Source organism: Lepisosteus platostomus, chromosome 24, assembly GCF_059453375.1.
Source record: "Lepisosteus platostomus isolate fLepPlt1 chromosome 24, fLepPlt1.hap1, whole genome shotgun sequence".
Classification (NCBI taxonomy): Eukaryota; Metazoa; Chordata; class Actinopteri; order Semionotiformes; family Lepisosteidae; genus Lepisosteus; species Lepisosteus platostomus.
In genome coordinates, this window is record NC_142634.1 from 3,812,102 (window position 1) to 3,828,191 (window position 16,090).

The 16,090-nt window shown below is 56.3% G+C and overlaps 1 protein-coding gene and 1 long non-coding RNA gene across 3 annotated transcripts in view; one reads left to right on the plus strand and one right to left on the minus strand.

Annotated features, from left to right (window-relative positions):
• sxph (saxiphilin) overlaps positions 1-16,090 on the minus strand; it is a 180,856-nt gene that overhangs the window by 7,179 nt on the left and 157,587 nt on the right. For both annotated transcript variants that reach the window (XM_088618662.1, XM_088618663.1), the window contains exons 13-17: positions 15,889-16,071; positions 14,609-14,768; positions 13,904-13,986; positions 13,609-13,793; positions 13,339-13,525 (exon numbers count right to left, since the gene is read on the minus strand). In XM_088618662.1, coding sequence (XP_088474788.1) covers positions 13,339-13,525; positions 13,609-13,793; positions 13,904-13,986; positions 14,609-14,768; positions 15,889-16,071 — 798 coding nt within the window. The remainder of the gene's footprint in view (positions 1-13,338; positions 13,526-13,608; positions 13,794-13,903; positions 13,987-14,608; positions 14,769-15,888; positions 16,072-16,090) is intronic.
• On the plus strand, positions 13,903-16,040 carry LOC148641373 (uncharacterized). The gene is made up of 3 exons (XR_015929879.1): positions 13,903-14,004; positions 14,717-14,843; positions 15,906-16,040. It is a non-coding gene; the product is annotated as an uncharacterized LOC148641373 (long non-coding RNA).

Here is a 16,090-nt window from a genome sequence, read left to right on the forward strand (position 1 = left end):
GGGAGGTACTGGTGTTACAGGACTGTGTGCAGTTGAGGGAGGCGCTGGTGTTACAGGACTGTGTGCAGTTGAGGAAGGTGCTGGTGTTACAGGACTGTGTGCAGTTGAGGGAGGCGCTGGTGCTACAGGTCTGTGTGCAGTTGAGGGAGGCGCTGGTGTTACAGGACTGTGTGCAGTTGAGGGAGGCGCTGGTGTTACAGGTCTGTGTGCAGTTGAGGGAGGCGCTGGTGTTACAGGACTGTGTGCAGTTGAGGGAGGCGCTGGTGCTACAGGACTGTGTGCAGTTGAGGGAGGCGCTGGTGTTACAGAACTGTGTGCAGTTGAGGGAGGCGCTGGTGTTACAGAACTGTGTGCAGTTGAAGGAGGTACTGGTGTTACAGGACTGTGTGCAGTTGTGGGAGGCGCTGGTGTTACAGGACTGTGTGCAGTTGAAGGAGGCGCTGGTGTTACAGAACTGTGTGCAGTTGAGGGAGGCGCTGGTGTTACAGGACTGTGTGAAGGTGAGGGAGGTGCTGGTGTTACAGGTCTGTGTGCAGTTGAGGGAGGCGCTGGTGTTACAGGACTGTGTGCAGTTGAGGGAGGCGCTGGTGCTACAGGACTGTGTGCAGTTGAGGGAGGCGCTGGTGTTACAGAACTGTGTGCAGTTGAGGGAGGCGCTGGTGTTACAGAACTGTGTGCAGTTGAAGGAGGTACTGGTGTTACAGGACTGTGTGCAGTTGTGGGAGGCGCTGGTGTTACAGGACTGTGTGCAGTTGAAGGAGGCGCTGGTGTTACAGAACTGTGTGCAGTTGAGGGAGGCGCTGGTGTTACAGGACTGTGTGCAGTTGAGGGAGGCGCTGGTGTTACAGGACTGTGTGCAGTTGAGGGAGGCGCTGGTGTTACAGGACTGTGTGCAGTTGAGGGAGGCGCTGGTGTTACAGGACTGTGTGCAGTTGAAGGAGGCGCTGGTGTTACAGGACTGTGTGCAGTTGTGGGAGGCGCTGGTGTTACAGAACTGTGTGCAGTTGAAGGAGGCGCTGGTGTTACAGAACTGTGTGCAGATGAGGGAGGCGCTGGTGTTACAGGTCTGTGTGCAGTTGAGGGAGGTGCTGGTGTTACAGGACTGTGTGCAGTTGAGGGAGGCGCTGGTGTTACAGGACTGTGTGCAGTTGAGGGAGGCGCTGGTGTTACAGGACTGTGTGCAGTTGAGGGAGGCGCTGGTGTTACAGAACTGTGTGCAGTTGAGGGAGGCGCTGGTGTTACAGAACTGTGTGCAGTTGAAGGAGGCGCTGGTGTTACAGGACTGTGTGCAGTTGAAGGAGGCGCTGGTGTTACAGGACTGTGTGCAGTTGAAGGAGGCGCTGGTGTTACAGGACTGTGTGCAGTTGAGGGAGGCGCTGGTGTTACAGGTCTGTGTGCAGTTGAAGGAGGTGCTGGTGTTACAGGACTGTGTGCAGTTGAGGGAGGCGCTGGTGTTACAGGACTGTGTGCAGTTGAGGGAGGCGCTGGTGTTACAGAACTGTGTGCAGTTGAGGGAGGCGCTGGTGTTACAGGACTGTGTGCAGTTGAGGGAGGCGCTGGTGTTACAGGACTGTGTGCAGTTGAGGGAGGCGCTGGTGTTACAGGACTGTGTGCAGTTGAGGGAGGCGCTGGTGCTACAGGACTGTGTGCAGTTGAAGGAGGCGCTGGTGTTACAGGACTGTGTGCAGTTGAGGGAGGCGCTGGTGTTACAGAACTGTGTGCAGTTGAGGGAGGCGCTGGTGTTACAGGACTGTGTGAAGGTGAGGAAGGCGCTGGTGTTACAGGACTGTGTGCAGTTGAGGGAGGCGCTGGTGTTACAGGACTGTGTGCAGTTGAGGGAGGTGCTGGTGTTAAAGGACTGTGTGCAGTTGAAGGAGGTGCTGGTGTTAAAGGTCTGTGTGCAGTTGAGGGAGGCGCTGGTGTTACAGGTCTGTGTGCAGTTGAGGGAGGCGCTGGTGTTACAGGACTGTGTGCAGTTGAGGGAGGCGCTGGTGTTACAGGACTGTGTGCAGTTGAGGGAGGCGCTGGTGTTACAGGACTGTGTGCAGTTGAGGGAGGCGCTGGTGTTACAGGACTGTGTGCAGTTGAGGGAGGCGCTGGTGTTACAGGACTGTGTGCAGTTGAGGGAGGCGCTGGTGTTACAGGACTGTGTGCAGTTGAAGGAGGCGCTGGTGTTACAGGACTGTGTGCAGTTGTGGGAGGCGCTGGTGTTACAGAACTGTGTGCAGTTGAAGGAGGCGCTGGTGTTACAGAACTGTGTGCAGATGAGGGAGGCGCTGGTGTTACAGGTCTGTGTGCAGTTGAGGGAGGTGCTGGTGTTACAGGACTGTGTGCAGTTGAGGGAGGCGCTGGTGTTACAGGACTGTGTGCAGTTGAGGGAGGCGCTGGTGTTACAGGACTGTGTGCAGTTGAGGGAGGCGCTGGTGTTACAGAACTGTGTGCAGTTGAGGGAGGCGCTGGTGTTACAGAACTGTGTGCAGTTGAAGGAGGCGCTGGTGTTACAGGACTGTGTGCAGTTGAAGGAGGCGCTGGTGTTACAGGACTGTGTGCAGTTGAAGGAGGCGCTGGTGTTACAGGACTGTGTGCAGTTGAGGGAGGCGCTGGTGTTACAGGTCTGTGTGCAGTTGAAGGAGGTGCTGGTGTTACAGGACTGTGTGCAGTTGAGGGAGGCGCTGGTGTTACAGGACTGTGTGCAGTTGAAGGAGGCGCTGGTGTTACAGAACTGTGTGCAGTTGAGGGAGGCGCTGGTGTTACAGGACTGTGTGCAGTTGAGGGAGGCGCTGGTGTTACAGGACTGTGTGCAGTTGAGGGAGGCGCTGGTGTTACAGGACTGTGTGCAGTTGAGGGAGGCGCTGGTGCTACAGGACTGTGTGCAGTTGAAGGAGGCGCTGGTGTTACAGGACTGTGTGCAGTTGAGGGAGGCGCTGGTGTTACAGAACTGTGTGCAGTTGAGGGAGGCGCTGGTGTTACAGGACTGTGTGAAGGTGAGGAAGGCGCTGGTGTTACAGGACTGTGTGCAGTTGAGGGAGGCGCTGGTGTTACAGGACTGTGTGCAGTTGAGGGAGGTGCTGGTGTTAAAGGACTGTGTGCAGTTGAAGGAGGTGCTGGTGTTAAAGGTCTGTGTGCAGTTGAGGGAGGCGCTGGTGTTACAGGTCTGTGTGCAGTTGAGGGAGGCGCTGGTGTTACAGGACTGTGTGCAGTTGAGGGAGGCGCTGGTGTTACAGGACTGTGTGCAGTTGAGGGAGGCGCTGGTGCTACAGGACTGTGTGCAGTTGAGGGAGGCGCTGGTGTTACAGAACTGTGTGCAGTTGAGGGAGGCGCTGGTGTTACAGAACTGTGTGCAGTTGAAGGAGGTACTGGTGTTACAGGACTGTGTGCAGTTGTGGGAGGCGCTGGTGTTACAGGACTGTGTGCAGTTGAAGGAGGCGCTGGTGTTACAGAACTGTGTGCAGTTGAGGGAGGCGCTGGTGTTACAGGACTGTGTGAAGGTGAGGGAGGTGCTGGTGTTACAGGTCTGTGTGCAGTTGAGGGAGGCGCTGGTGTTACAGGACTGTGTGCAGTTGAGGGAGGCGCTGGTGCTACAGGACTGTGTGCAGTTGAGGGAGGCGCTGGTGTTACAGAACTGTGTGCAGTTGAGGGAGGCGCTGGTGTTACAGAACTGTGTGCAGTTGAAGGAGGTACTGGTGTTACAGGACTGTGTGCAGTTGTGGGAGGCGCTGGTGTTACAGGACTGTGTGCAGTTGAAGGAGGCGCTGGTGTTACAGAACTGTGTGCAGTTGAGGGAGGCGCTGGTGTTACAGGACTGTGTGCAGTTGAGGGAGGCGCTGGTGTTACAGGACTGTGTGCAGTTGAAGGAGGCGCTGGTGTTACAGGACTGTGTGCAGTTGAAGGAGGCGCTGGTGTTACAGAACTGTGTGCAGTTGAGGGAGGCGCTGGTGTTACAGGACTGTGTGCAGTTGAAGGAGGCGCTGGTGTTACAGGACTGTGTGCAGTTGAGGAAGGTGCTGGTGTTACAGGACTGTGTGCAGTTGAGGGAGGCGCTGGTGTTACAGGACTGTGTGCAGTTGAGGGAGGCGCTGGTGTTACAGGACTGTGTGCAGTTGAAGGAGGCGCTGGTGTTACAGGACTGTGTGCAGTTGAGGGAGGTACTGGTGTTACAGGACTGTGTGCAGTTGAGGGAGGCGCTGGTGTTACAGGACTGTGTGCAGTTGAGGAAGGTGCTGGTGTTACAGGACTGTGTGCAGTTGAGGGAGGCGCTGGTGCTACAGGTCTGTGTGCAGTTGAGGGAGGCGCTGGTGTTACAGGACTGTGTGCAGTTGAGGGAGGCGCTGGTGTTACAGGTCTGTGTGCAGTTGAGGGAGGCGCTGGTGTTACAGGACTGTGTGCAGTTGAGGGAGGCGCTGGTGCTACAGGACTGTGTGCAGTTGAGGGAGGCGCTGGTGTTACAGAACTGTGTGCAGTTGAGGGAGGCGCTGGTGTTACAGAACTGTGTGCAGTTGAAGGAGGTACTGGTGTTACAGGACTGTGTGCAGTTGTGGGAGGCGCTGGTGTTACAGGACTGTGTGCAGTTGAAGGAGGCGCTGGTGTTACAGAACTGTGTGCAGTTGAGGGAGGCGCTGGTGTTACAGGACTGTGTGAAGGTGAGGGAGGTGCTGGTGTTACAGGTCTGTGTGCAGTTGAGGGAGGCGCTGGTGTTACAGGACTGTGTGCAGTTGAGGGAGGCGCTGGTGCTACAGGACTGTGTGCAGTTGAGGGAGGCGCTGGTGTTACAGAACTGTGTGCAGTTGAGGGAGGCGCTGGTGTTACAGAACTGTGTGCAGTTGAAGGAGGTACTGGTGTTACAGGACTGTGTGCAGTTGTGGGAGGCGCTGGTGTTACAGGACTGTGTGCAGTTGAAGGAGGCGCTGGTGTTACAGAACTGTGTGCAGTTGAGGGAGGCGCTGGTGTTACAGGACTGTGTGCAGTTGAGGGAGGCGCTGGTGTTACAGGACTGTGTGCAGTTGAGGGAGGCGCTGGTGTTACAGGACTGTGTGCAGTTGAGGGAGGCGCTGGTGTTACAGGACTGTGTGCAGTTGAAGGAGGCGCTGGTGTTACAGGACTGTGTGCAGTTGTGGGAGGCGCTGGTGTTACAGAACTGTGTGCAGTTGAAGGAGGCGCTGGTGTTACAGAACTGTGTGCAGATGAGGGAGGCGCTGGTGTTACAGGTCTGTGTGCAGTTGAGGGAGGTGCTGGTGTTACAGGACTGTGTGCAGTTGAGGGAGGCGCTGGTGTTACAGGACTGTGTGCAGTTGAGGGAGGCGCTGGTGTTACAGGACTGTGTGCAGTTGAGGGAGGCGCTGGTGTTACAGAACTGTGTGCAGTTGAGGGAGGCGCTGGTGTTACAGAACTGTGTGCAGTTGAAGGAGGCGCTGGTGTTACAGGACTGTGTGCAGTTGAAGGAGGCGCTGGTGTTACAGGACTGTGTGCAGTTGAAGGAGGCGCTGGTGTTACAGGACTGTGTGCAGTTGAGGGAGGCGCTGGTGTTACAGGTCTGTGTGCAGTTGAAGGAGGTGCTGGTGTTACAGGACTGTGTGCAGTTGAGGGAGGCGCTGGTGTTACAGGACTGTGTGCAGTTGAAGGAGGCGCTGGTGTTACAGAACTGTGTGCAGTTGAGGGAGGCGCTGGTGTTACAGGACTGTGTGCAGTTGAGGGAGGCGCTGGTGTTACAGGACTGTGTGCAGTTGAGGGAGGCGCTGGTGTTACAGGACTGTGTGCAGTTGAGGGAGGCGCTGGTGCTACAGGACTGTGTGCAGTTGAAGGAGGCGCTGGTGTTACAGGACTGTGTGCAGTTGAGGGAGGCGCTGGTGTTACAGAACTGTGTGCAGTTGAGGGAGGCGCTGGTGTTACAGGACTGTGTGAAGGTGAGGAAGGCGCTGGTGTTACAGGACTGTGTGCAGTTGAGGGAGGCGCTGGTGTTACAGGACTGTGTGCAGTTGAGGGAGGTGCTGGTGTTAAAGGACTGTGTGCAGTTGAAGGAGGTGCTGGTGTTAAAGGTCTGTGTGCAGTTGAGGGAGGCGCTGGTGTTACAGGTCTGTGTGCAGTTGAGGGAGGCGCTGGTGTTACAGGACTGTGTGCAGTTGAGGGAGGCGCTGGTGTTACAGGACTGTGTGCAGTTGAGGGAGGCGCTGGTGTTACAGGACTGTGTGCAGTTGAGGGAGGCGCTGGTGTTACAGGACTGTGTGCAGTTGAGGGAGGCGCTGGTGTTACAGGACTGTGTGCAGTTGAGGGAGGCGCTGGTGTTACAGGACTGTGTGCAGTTGAAGGAGGCGCTGGTGTTACAGGACTGTGTGCAGTTGTGGGAGGCGCTGGTGTTACAGAACTGTGTGCAGTTGAAGGAGGCGCTGGTGTTACAGAACTGTGTGCAGATGAGGGAGGCGCTGGTGTTACAGGTCTGTGTGCAGTTGAGGGAGGTGCTGGTGTTACAGGACTGTGTGCAGTTGAGGGAGGCGCTGGTGTTACAGGACTGTGTGCAGTTGAGGGAGGCGCTGGTGTTACAGGACTGTGTGCAGTTGAGGGAGGCGCTGGTGTTACAGAACTGTGTGCAGTTGAGGGAGGCGCTGGTGTTACAGAACTGTGTGCAGTTGAAGGAGGCGCTGGTGTTACAGGACTGTGTGCAGTTGAAGGAGGCGCTGGTGTTACAGGACTGTGTGCAGTTGAAGGAGGCGCTGGTGTTACAGGACTGTGTGCAGTTGAGGGAGGCGCTGGTGTTACAGGTCTGTGTGCAGTTGAAGGAGGTGCTGGTGTTACAGGACTGTGTGCAGTTGAGGGAGGCGCTGGTGTTACAGGACTGTGTGCAGTTGAAGGAGGCGCTGGTGTTACAGAACTGTGTGCAGTTGAGGGAGGCGCTGGTGCTACAGGACTGTGTGCAGTTGAAGGAGGCGCTGGTGTTACAGGACTGTGTGCAGTTGAGGGAGGCGCTGGTGTTACAGAACTGTGTGCAGTTGAGGGAGGCGCTGGTGTTACAGGACTGTGTGAAGGTGAGGAAGGCGCTGGTGTTACAGGACTGTGTGCAGTTGAGGGAGGCGCTGGTGTTACAGGACTGTGTGCAGTTGAGGGAGGTGCTGGTGTTAAAGGACTGTGTGCAGTTGAAGGAGGTGCTGGTGTTAAAGGTCTGTGTGCAGTTGAGGGAGGCGCTGGTGTTACAGGTCTGTGTGCAGTTGAGGGAGGCGCTGGTGTTACAGGACTGTGTGCAGTTGAGGGAGGCGCTGGTGTTACAGGACTGTGTGCAGTTGAGGGAGGCGCTGGTGCTACAGGACTGTGTGCAGTTGAGGGAGGCGCTGGTGTTACAGAACTGTGTGCAGTTGAGGGAGGCGCTGGTGTTACAGAACTGTGTGCAGTTGAAGGAGGTACTGGTGTTACAGGACTGTGTGCAGTTGTGGGAGGCGCTGGTGTTACAGGACTGTGTGCAGTTGAAGGAGGCGCTGGTGTTACAGAACTGTGTGCAGTTGAGGGAGGCGCTGGTGTTACAGGACTGTGTGAAGGTGAGGGAGGTGCTGGTGTTACAGGTCTGTGTGCAGTTGAGGGAGGCGCTGGTGTTACAGGACTGTGTGCAGTTGAGGGAGGCGCTGGTGCTACAGGACTGTGTGCAGTTGAGGGAGGCGCTGGTGTTACAGAACTGTGTGCAGTTGAGGGAGGCGCTGGTGTTACAGAACTGTGTGCAGTTGAAGGAGGTACTGGTGTTACAGGACTGTGTGCAGTTGTGGGAGGCGCTGGTGTTACAGGACTGTGTGCAGTTGAAGGAGGCGCTGGTGTTACAGAACTGTGTGCAGTTGAGGGAGGCGCTGGTGTTACAGGACTGTGTGCAGTTGAGGGAGGCGCTGGTGTTACAGGACTGTGTGCAGTTGAAGGAGGCGCTGGTGTTACAGGACTGTGTGCAGTTGAAGGAGGCGCTGGTGTTACAGAACTGTGTGCAGTTGAGGGAGGCGCTGGTGTTACAGGACTGTGTGCAGTTGAAGGAGGCGCTGGTGTTACAGGACTGTGTGCAGTTGAGGAAGGTGCTGGTGTTACAGGACTGTGTGCAGTTGAGGGAGGCGCTGGTGTTACAGGACTGTGTGCAGTTGAGGAAGGCGCTGGTGTTACAGGACTGTGTGCAGTTGAAGGAGGCGCTGGTGTTACAGGACTGTGTGCAGTTGAGGAAGGTGCTGGTGTTACAGGACTGTGTGCAGTTGAGGGAGGCGCTGGTGTTACAGGACTGTGTGCAGTTGAGGGAGGTGCTGGTGTTACAGGACTCTGTGAAGGTGAGGGAGGCGCTGGTGTTACAGGTCTGTGTGCAGTTGAGGGAGGCGCTGGTGTTACAGGACTGTGTGCAGTTGAAGGAGGCGCTGGTGTTACAGGACTGTGTGAAGGTGAGGAAGGCGCTGGTGTTACAGGTCTGTGTGCAGTTGAGGGAGGCGCTGGTGTTACAGGACTGTGTGCAGTTGAGGGAGGTGCTGGTGTTAAAGGACTGTGTGCAGTTGAAGGAGGTGCTGGTGTTAAAGGTCTGTGTGCAGTTGAGGGAGGCGCTGGTGTTACAGGTCTGTGTGCAGTTGAGGGAGGCGCTGGTGTTACAGGACTGTGTGCAGTTGAGGGAGGCGCTGGTGCTACAGGTCTGTGTGCAGTTGAGGGAGGCGCTGGTGTTACAGGACTGTGTGCAGTTGAGGGAGGCGCTGGTGTTACAGGTCTGTGTGCAGTTGAGGGAGGCGCTGGTGTTACAGGACTGTGTGCAGTTGAGGGAGGCGCTGGTGCTACAGGACTGTGTGCAGTTGAGGGAGGCGCTGGTGTTACAGGACTGTGTGCAGTTGAGGGAGGCGCTGGTGTTACAGAACTGTGTGCAGTTGAGGGAGGCGCTGGTGTTACAGAACTGTGTGCAGTTGAAGGAGGTACTGGTGTTACAGGACTGTGTGCAGTTGTGGGAGGCGCTGGTGTTACAGGACTGTGTGCAGTTGAGGGAGGCGCTGGTGTTACAGGACTGTGTGAAGGTGAGGGAGGTGCTGGTGTTACAGGTCTGTGTGCAGTTGAGGGAGGCGCTGGTGTTACAGGACTGTGTGCAGTTGAGGGAGGCGCTGGTGCTACAGGACTGTGTGCAGTTGAGGGAGGCGCTGGTGTTACAGAACTGTGTGCAGTTGAGGGAGGCGCTGGTGTTACAGAACTGTGTGCAGTTGAAGGAGGTGCTGGTGTTACAGGACTGTGTGCAGTTGTGGGAGGCGCTGGTGTTACAGGACTGTGTGCAGTTGAAGGAGGCGCTGGTGTTACAGAACTGTGTGCAGTTGAGGGAGGCGCTGGTGTTACAGGACTGTGTGCAGTTGAGGGAGGCGCTGGTGTTACAGGACTGTGTGCAGTTGAGGGAGGCGCTGGTGTTACAGGACTGTGTGCAGTTGAGGGAGGCGCTGGTGTTACAGGACTGTGTGCAGTTGAAGGAGGCGCTGGTGTTACAGGACTGTGTGCAGTTGTGGGAGGCGCTGGTGTTACAGAACTGTGTGCAGTTGAAGGAGGCGCTGGTGTTACAGAACTGTGTGCAGTTGAGGGAGGCGCTGGTGTTACAGAACTGTGTGTAGTTGAGGGAGGCGCTGGTGTTACAGGTCTGTGTGCAGTTGAGGAAGGTGCTGGTGTTACAGGACTGTGTGCAGTTGAGGGAGGCGCTGGTGTTACAGGACTGTGTGCAGTTGAGGGAGGCGCTGGTGTTACAGGTCTGTGTGCAGTTGAGGAAGGCGCTGGTGTTACAGAACTGTGTGCAGTTGAGGGAGGCGCTGGTGTTAAAGGACTGTGTGCAGTTGAAGGAGGTGCTGGTGTTAAAGGTCTGTGTGCAGTTGAGGGAGGCGCTGGTGTTACAGATCTGTGTCCAGTTGAAGGAGGTGCTGGTGTTAAAGGACTGTGTGCAGTTGAAGGAGGTGCTGGTGTTAAAGGTCTGTGTGCAGTTGAAGGAGGCGCTGGTGTTACAGGACTGTGTGCAGTTGAAGGAGGCGCTGGTGTTACAGGACTGTGTGCAGTTGAAGGAGGCGCTGGTGTTACAGGACTGTGTGCAGTTGAGGGAGGCGCTGGTGTTACAGGACTGTGTGCAGTTGAAGGAGGTGCTGGTGTTACAGGTCTGTGTGCAGTTGAAGGAGGCGCTGGTGTTACAGGACTGTGTGCAGTTGAGGGAGGTACTGGTGTTACAGGTCTGTGTGCAGTTGAAGGAGGCGCTGGTGTTACAGGACTGTGTGCAGTTGAGGGAGGCGCTGGTGTTACAGAACTGTGTGCAGTTGAAGGAGGCGCTGGTGTTACAGGACTGTGTGCAGTTGTGGGAGGCGCTGGTGTTACAGAACTGTGTGCAGTTGAAGGAGGCGCTGGTGTTACCGGACTGTGTGCAGTTGAGGGAGGCGCTGGTGTTACAGAACTGTGTGCAGTTGAGGGAGGCGCTGGTGTTACAGGACTGTGTGCAGTTGAAGGAGGCGCTGGTGTTACAGAACTGTGTGCAGTTGTGGGAGGCGCTGGTGCTACAGGACTGTGTGCAGTTGAGGGAGGCGCTGGTGTTACAGGACTGTGTGCAGTTGAGGGAGGCGCTGGTGTTACAGGACTGTGTGCAGTTGAGGGAGGCGCTGGTGTTACAGGACTGTGTGCAGTTGAAGGAGGCGCTGGTGTTACCGGACTGTGTGCAGTTGAGGGAGGCGCTGGTGTTACAGGACTGTGTGCAGTTGTGGGAGGCGCTGGTGTTACAGAACTGTGTGCAGTTGAAGGAGGCGCTGGTGTTACAGAACTGTGTGCAGTTGAAGGAGGCGCTGGTGTTACAGGACTGTGCACAGTTGTGGGAGGCGCTGGTGTTACAGGTCTGTGTGCAGTTGAAGGAGGCGCTGGTGTTACAGGACTGTGTGCAGTTGAAGGAGGCGCTGGTGTTACCGGACTGTGTGCAGTTGAGGGAGGCGCTGGTGTTACAGGACTGTGTGCAGTTGTGGGAGGCGCTGGTGTTACAGAACTGTGTGCAGTTGAAGGAGGCGCTGGTGTTACAGAACTGTGTGCAGTTGAAGGAGGCGCTGGTGTTACAGGACTGTGCACAGTTGTGGGAGGCGCTGGTGTTACAGGTCTGTGTGCAGTTGAGGGAGGCGCTGGTGTTACAGGACTGTGTGCAGTTGAGGGAGGCGCTGGTGTTACAGGACTGTGTGCAGTTGAAGGAGGTGCTGGTGTTACAGGACTGTGTGCAGTTGAGGGAGGCGCTGGTGTTACAGAACTGTGTGCAGTTGAGGGAGGCGCTGGTGTTACAGAACTGTGTGCAGTTGAAGGAGGCGCTGGTGTTACAGGACTGTGTGCAGTTGAGGGAGGCGCTGGTGTTACAGAACTGTGTGCAGTTGAAGGAGGCGCTGGTGTTACAGAACTGTGTGCAGTTGAAGGAGGCGCTGGTGTTACAGGACTGTGTGCAGTTGAGGGAGGCGCTGGTGTTACAGGACTGTGTGCAGTTGAGGGAGGCGCTGGTGTTACAGGACTGTGTGCAGTTGAAGGAGGCGCTGGTGTTACAGGTCTGTGTGCAGTTGAGGGAGGTGCTGGTGTTACAGGACTGTGTGCAGTTGAGGGAGGTGCTGGTGTTACAGGACTGTGTGCAGTTGAAGGAGGTGCTGGTGTTACAGGACTGTGTGCAGTTGAGGGAGGCGCTGGTGTTACAGGACTGTGTGCAGTTGAGGGAGGTGCTGGTGCTACAGAACTGTGTGCAGTTGAGGGAGGTGCTGGTGTTACAGGACTGTGTGCAGTTGAGGGAGGCGCTGGTGTTACAGGACTGTGTGCAGTTGTGGGAGGCGCTGGTGTTACAGAACTGTGTGCAGTTGAAGGAGGCGCTGGTGTTACCGGACTGTGTGCAGTTGAGGGAGGCGCTGGTGTTACAGAACTGTGTGCAGTTGAGGGAGGCGCTGGTGTTACAGGTCTGTGTGCAGTTGAGGGAGGTGCTGGTGTTACAGGACTGTGTGCAGTTGAGGGAGGTGCTGGTGTTACAGAACTGTGTGCAGTTGAGGGAGGCGCTGGTGTTACCGGCCTGTGTGCAGTTGAGGGAGGCGCTGGTGTTACAGAACTGTGTGCAGTTGAGGGAGGCGCTGGTGTTACAGGTCTGTGTGCAGTTGAGGGAGGCGCTGGTGTTACAGGTCTGTGTGCAGTTGAGGGAGGCGCTGGTTTTAAAGGACTGTGTGCAGTTGAAGGAGGCGCTGGTGTTACAGAACTGTGTGCAGTTGTGGGAGGCGCTGGTGTTACAGGACTGTGTGCAGTTGAGGGAGGCGCTGGTTTTAAAGGACTGTGTGCAGTTGAAGGAGGCGCTGGTGGTACAGAACTGTGTGCAGTTGAGGGAGGCGCTGGTGGTACAGAACTGTGTGCAGTTGAGGGAAGCGCTGGTGTTACAGGACTGTGTGCAGTTGAGGGAGGCGCTGGTGTTACAGGACTGTGTGCAGTTGAGGGAGGCGCTGGTGTTACAGGACTGTGTGCAGTTGAAGGAGGCGCTGGTGTTACAGAACTGTGTGCAGTTGAGGGAGGCGCTGGTGCTACAGGACTGTGTGCAGTTGAGGGAGGCGCTGGTGTTACAGAACTGTGTGCAGTTGAAGGAGGCGCTGGTGTTACAGGACTGTGTGCAGTTGAAGGAGGCGCTGGTGTTACAGAACTGTGTGCAGTTGAGGGAAGCGCTGGTGTTACAGGACTGTGTGCAGTTGAGGGAGGCGCTGGTGTTACAGGACTGTGTGCAGTTGAAGGAGGCGCTGGTGTTACAGAACTGTGTGCAGTTGAGGGAGGCGCTGGTGTTACAGAACTGTGTGCAGTTGAAGGAGGCGCTGGTGTTACAGGACTGTGTGCAGTTGAAGGAGGCGCTGGTGCTACAGGACTGTGTGCAGTTGAGGGAGGCGCTGGTGTTACAGGACTGTGTGCAGTTGTGGGAGGCGCTGGTGCTACAGGACTGTGTGCAGTTGAAGGAGGTACTGGTGTTACAGGACTGTGTGCAGTTGAGGGAGGCGCTGGTGTTACAGGACTGTGTGCAGTTGAGGGAGGCGCTGGTGTTACAGGACTGTGTGCAGTTGAGGAAGGCGCTGGTGTTACAGGACTGTGTGCAGTTGAAGGAGGCGCTGGTGTTACAGGACTGTGTGCAGTTGAGGGAGGTACTGGTGTTACTGGACTGTGTGCAGTTGAAGGAGGCGCTGGTGCTACAGGACTGTGTGCAGTTGAGGGAGGCGCTGGTGTTACAGAACTGTGTGCAGTTGAGGGAGGCGCTGGTGTTACAGAACTGTGTGCAGTTGAGGGAGGTGCTGGTGTTAAAGGACTGTGTGCAGTTGAAGGAGGCGCTGGTGCTACAGGACTGTGTGCAGTTGAGGGAGGCGCTGGTGTTACCGGACTGTGTGCAGTTGAAGGCGGCCTCAGCGAGCTGGTAGAACTGCTGCCCCAGGATGGTGCGGTAGTTCAGGTGAGTGGCGTGCACCAGGCAGCGAGTCTGGTCCTTGAACAGCAGGTCGTGCTCCCCGTAGCTCTCGGACTCAAACAGTTGGAAATCTGAGCCCAGGTGGGCTGCCAGGGTCTCCTGCGAGTGAGAGGAGAGAAAAAGGACATGTTTTTACTGCACTCTGAACTTGTTCTGGGGGTCTGCTCGTGCCTCTTCTTCACCTGTGACTTCATGAGGAAGTCGTAGACCCGTGAGGTCAGGACGGGGCGGGTCATCACGATGTTGGGAGGGATCGCACCCAGGTGGCACCCTTGCCACTGGGACAGGGGGGCACGCTGACCGTCTGGACACAGCAGCTCAAAATCCCAGGACGTCCAGCCCTCCGCCCAGCCGCTGCTCTCCAGAGCTGGGTGGAGGAGAGAGGAGACACGAGGACGAGCCGTGGGTGAGAGCGGAAGGGATATTAGTGAAGACCGGTGTCTGTGATACCATCTCTCTCAGTGTGCAGACACTCACTCTGGATGTTGTCCTCCAGGCTGTGCTGCTCCAGAAAGGCCACGTCCCCATAGCTGCGCCCACTGGGGTCTCCTACCAGACACCTGTACACACACACACAGGTGAGCCCCTTCCACACACATAAACAGACACACACACACACACAGACACACACACACACACACACACACACACACACACACACACACACAGGTGAACCCCTTCCACAGACACACACACACACACACACACACACACACACACAGGTGAGCCCCTTCCACAGACACACACACACACACACACACACACAGGTGAGCCCCTTCCACACACATAGACAGACAGACACACACACACACACACACCCACACACACAGGTGAGCCCCTTCCACAGACACACACACACACACACACACACACACACACACAGGTGAGCCCCTTCCACACACACACACACACACACACAGGTGAGCCCCTTCCACAGACACACACACACACACACACACACACACACACACACACACACACACACACACACACAGGTGAGCCCCTTCCACAGACACACACACACACACACACAAACAGGTGAGCCCCTTCCACAGACCAGTACACACACACACAGGAAGGTCCACCAGACACTGGAGAGCAGACAGGTGACCCACTGTCACTCACACAGCCTCATTCATCAGCCGGTCCCATAGTATATTTAAATGCTTTAAAATCACTTGCCTCAGGGCTCCCATATTGCCATAGTAACGCTCGTTGTGGTTGTCGACACACCTCTGATTGGTGGGTTTGGCCCCTGTCTCCTCCTCTCCGCCAACACACACCTTGCAGAGATTGCCCTTGGAGCCAGGCAGACAGCCCTTCCAGAACAGCTCCCTGTACACTGAGAGTTGGAGATGGGTGGGAAAAGAGGAAAGATGACTTATCACCTTTCCCTGCAATAGGAACAGCTCCAGATGTGAGTTTGCTTGAATTATGATTTGGAGTGTCTAGACTCTGACAGAATGTGACAGTATGTGGGCATCTACATGTGTATACGGTGTGTGTGTGGGCGTGTCTGTGTAAATGTGTCCGTGTGTGGGCGTGTCTGTGTGTGGGTGTGTCTGTGTGAGGGCATGTCTGTGTGTACAGGGTGGGTGTGTCTGTGTGTGGTGTGTCCGTATGTACAGGGTGGGTGTGTCTGTGTGTGGGCGTGTCTGTGTGAATGTGTCTGTGTGTGGGAGTGTCCGCATGTACAGGGTGGGTGTGTCTGTGTGTGGGTGTGTCTGTGTGAATGTGTGTGTGTAGTGTGTCCACATGTACAGGGTGGGTGTGTCTGTGTGAATGTGTCTGTGTGGGGGCATGTCCGTATGTACTGGGTGGGTGTGTCTGTGTGTTGGCGTGTCTATGTGAGGGCATGTCTGTGTGTTCAGGGTGGGTGTGTCTGTGTGAATGTGCCTGTGTGGGGGCGTGTCCATATGTACAGGGTGGGTGTGTCTGTGTGAATGTGTCTGTGTGTGGGTGTGTCCGTATGTACAGGGTGGGTGTGTCTGTGTGTGGGCATGTCTATGTGAGGGCATGTCTGTGTGTTCAGGGTGGGTGTGTCTGTGTGAATGTGCCTGTGTGGGGGCGTGTCCATATGTACAGGGTGGGTGTGTCTGTGTGAATGTGCCTGTGTGTGGGCGTGTCCATATGTACTGGGTGGGTGTGTCTGTGTGTGGGCGTGTCTATGTGAGGGCATGTCTGTGTGTTCAGGGTGGGCGTGTCTGTGTGAATGTGCCTGTGTGGGGGCGTGTCCGTATGTACAGGGTGGGTGTGTCTGTGTGTGGGCGTGTCTATGTGAGGGCATGTCTGTGTGTACAGGGTGGGCGTGTCTGTGTGTGGGCGTGTCCATATGTACAGGGTGGGTGTGTCTGTGTGTGGGCGTGTCTATGTGAGGGAGTGTCCGTATGTACAGGGTGGGTGTGTCTGTGTGTGGGCGTGCCTGTACGTGTGGGCATGTGATAAAGCAGGCGAGACCTGACCTGTGTTGATGTCACAGCTGCGTGTGGCGTTGGGCTCGGCCTGCAGCATGTGATTGGCTGGGAGCAGCCAGCCGGCGGGGCTGTACATGTGGCCGTGACAGGAGCGCCGCCCAGCCAGGTTCCCGAAGGACAGACTCCGACTGGAGCGCCGGACCACGGCCACAGCATACGCCGACGGCAACACTGCAGGGACAAACAGCAC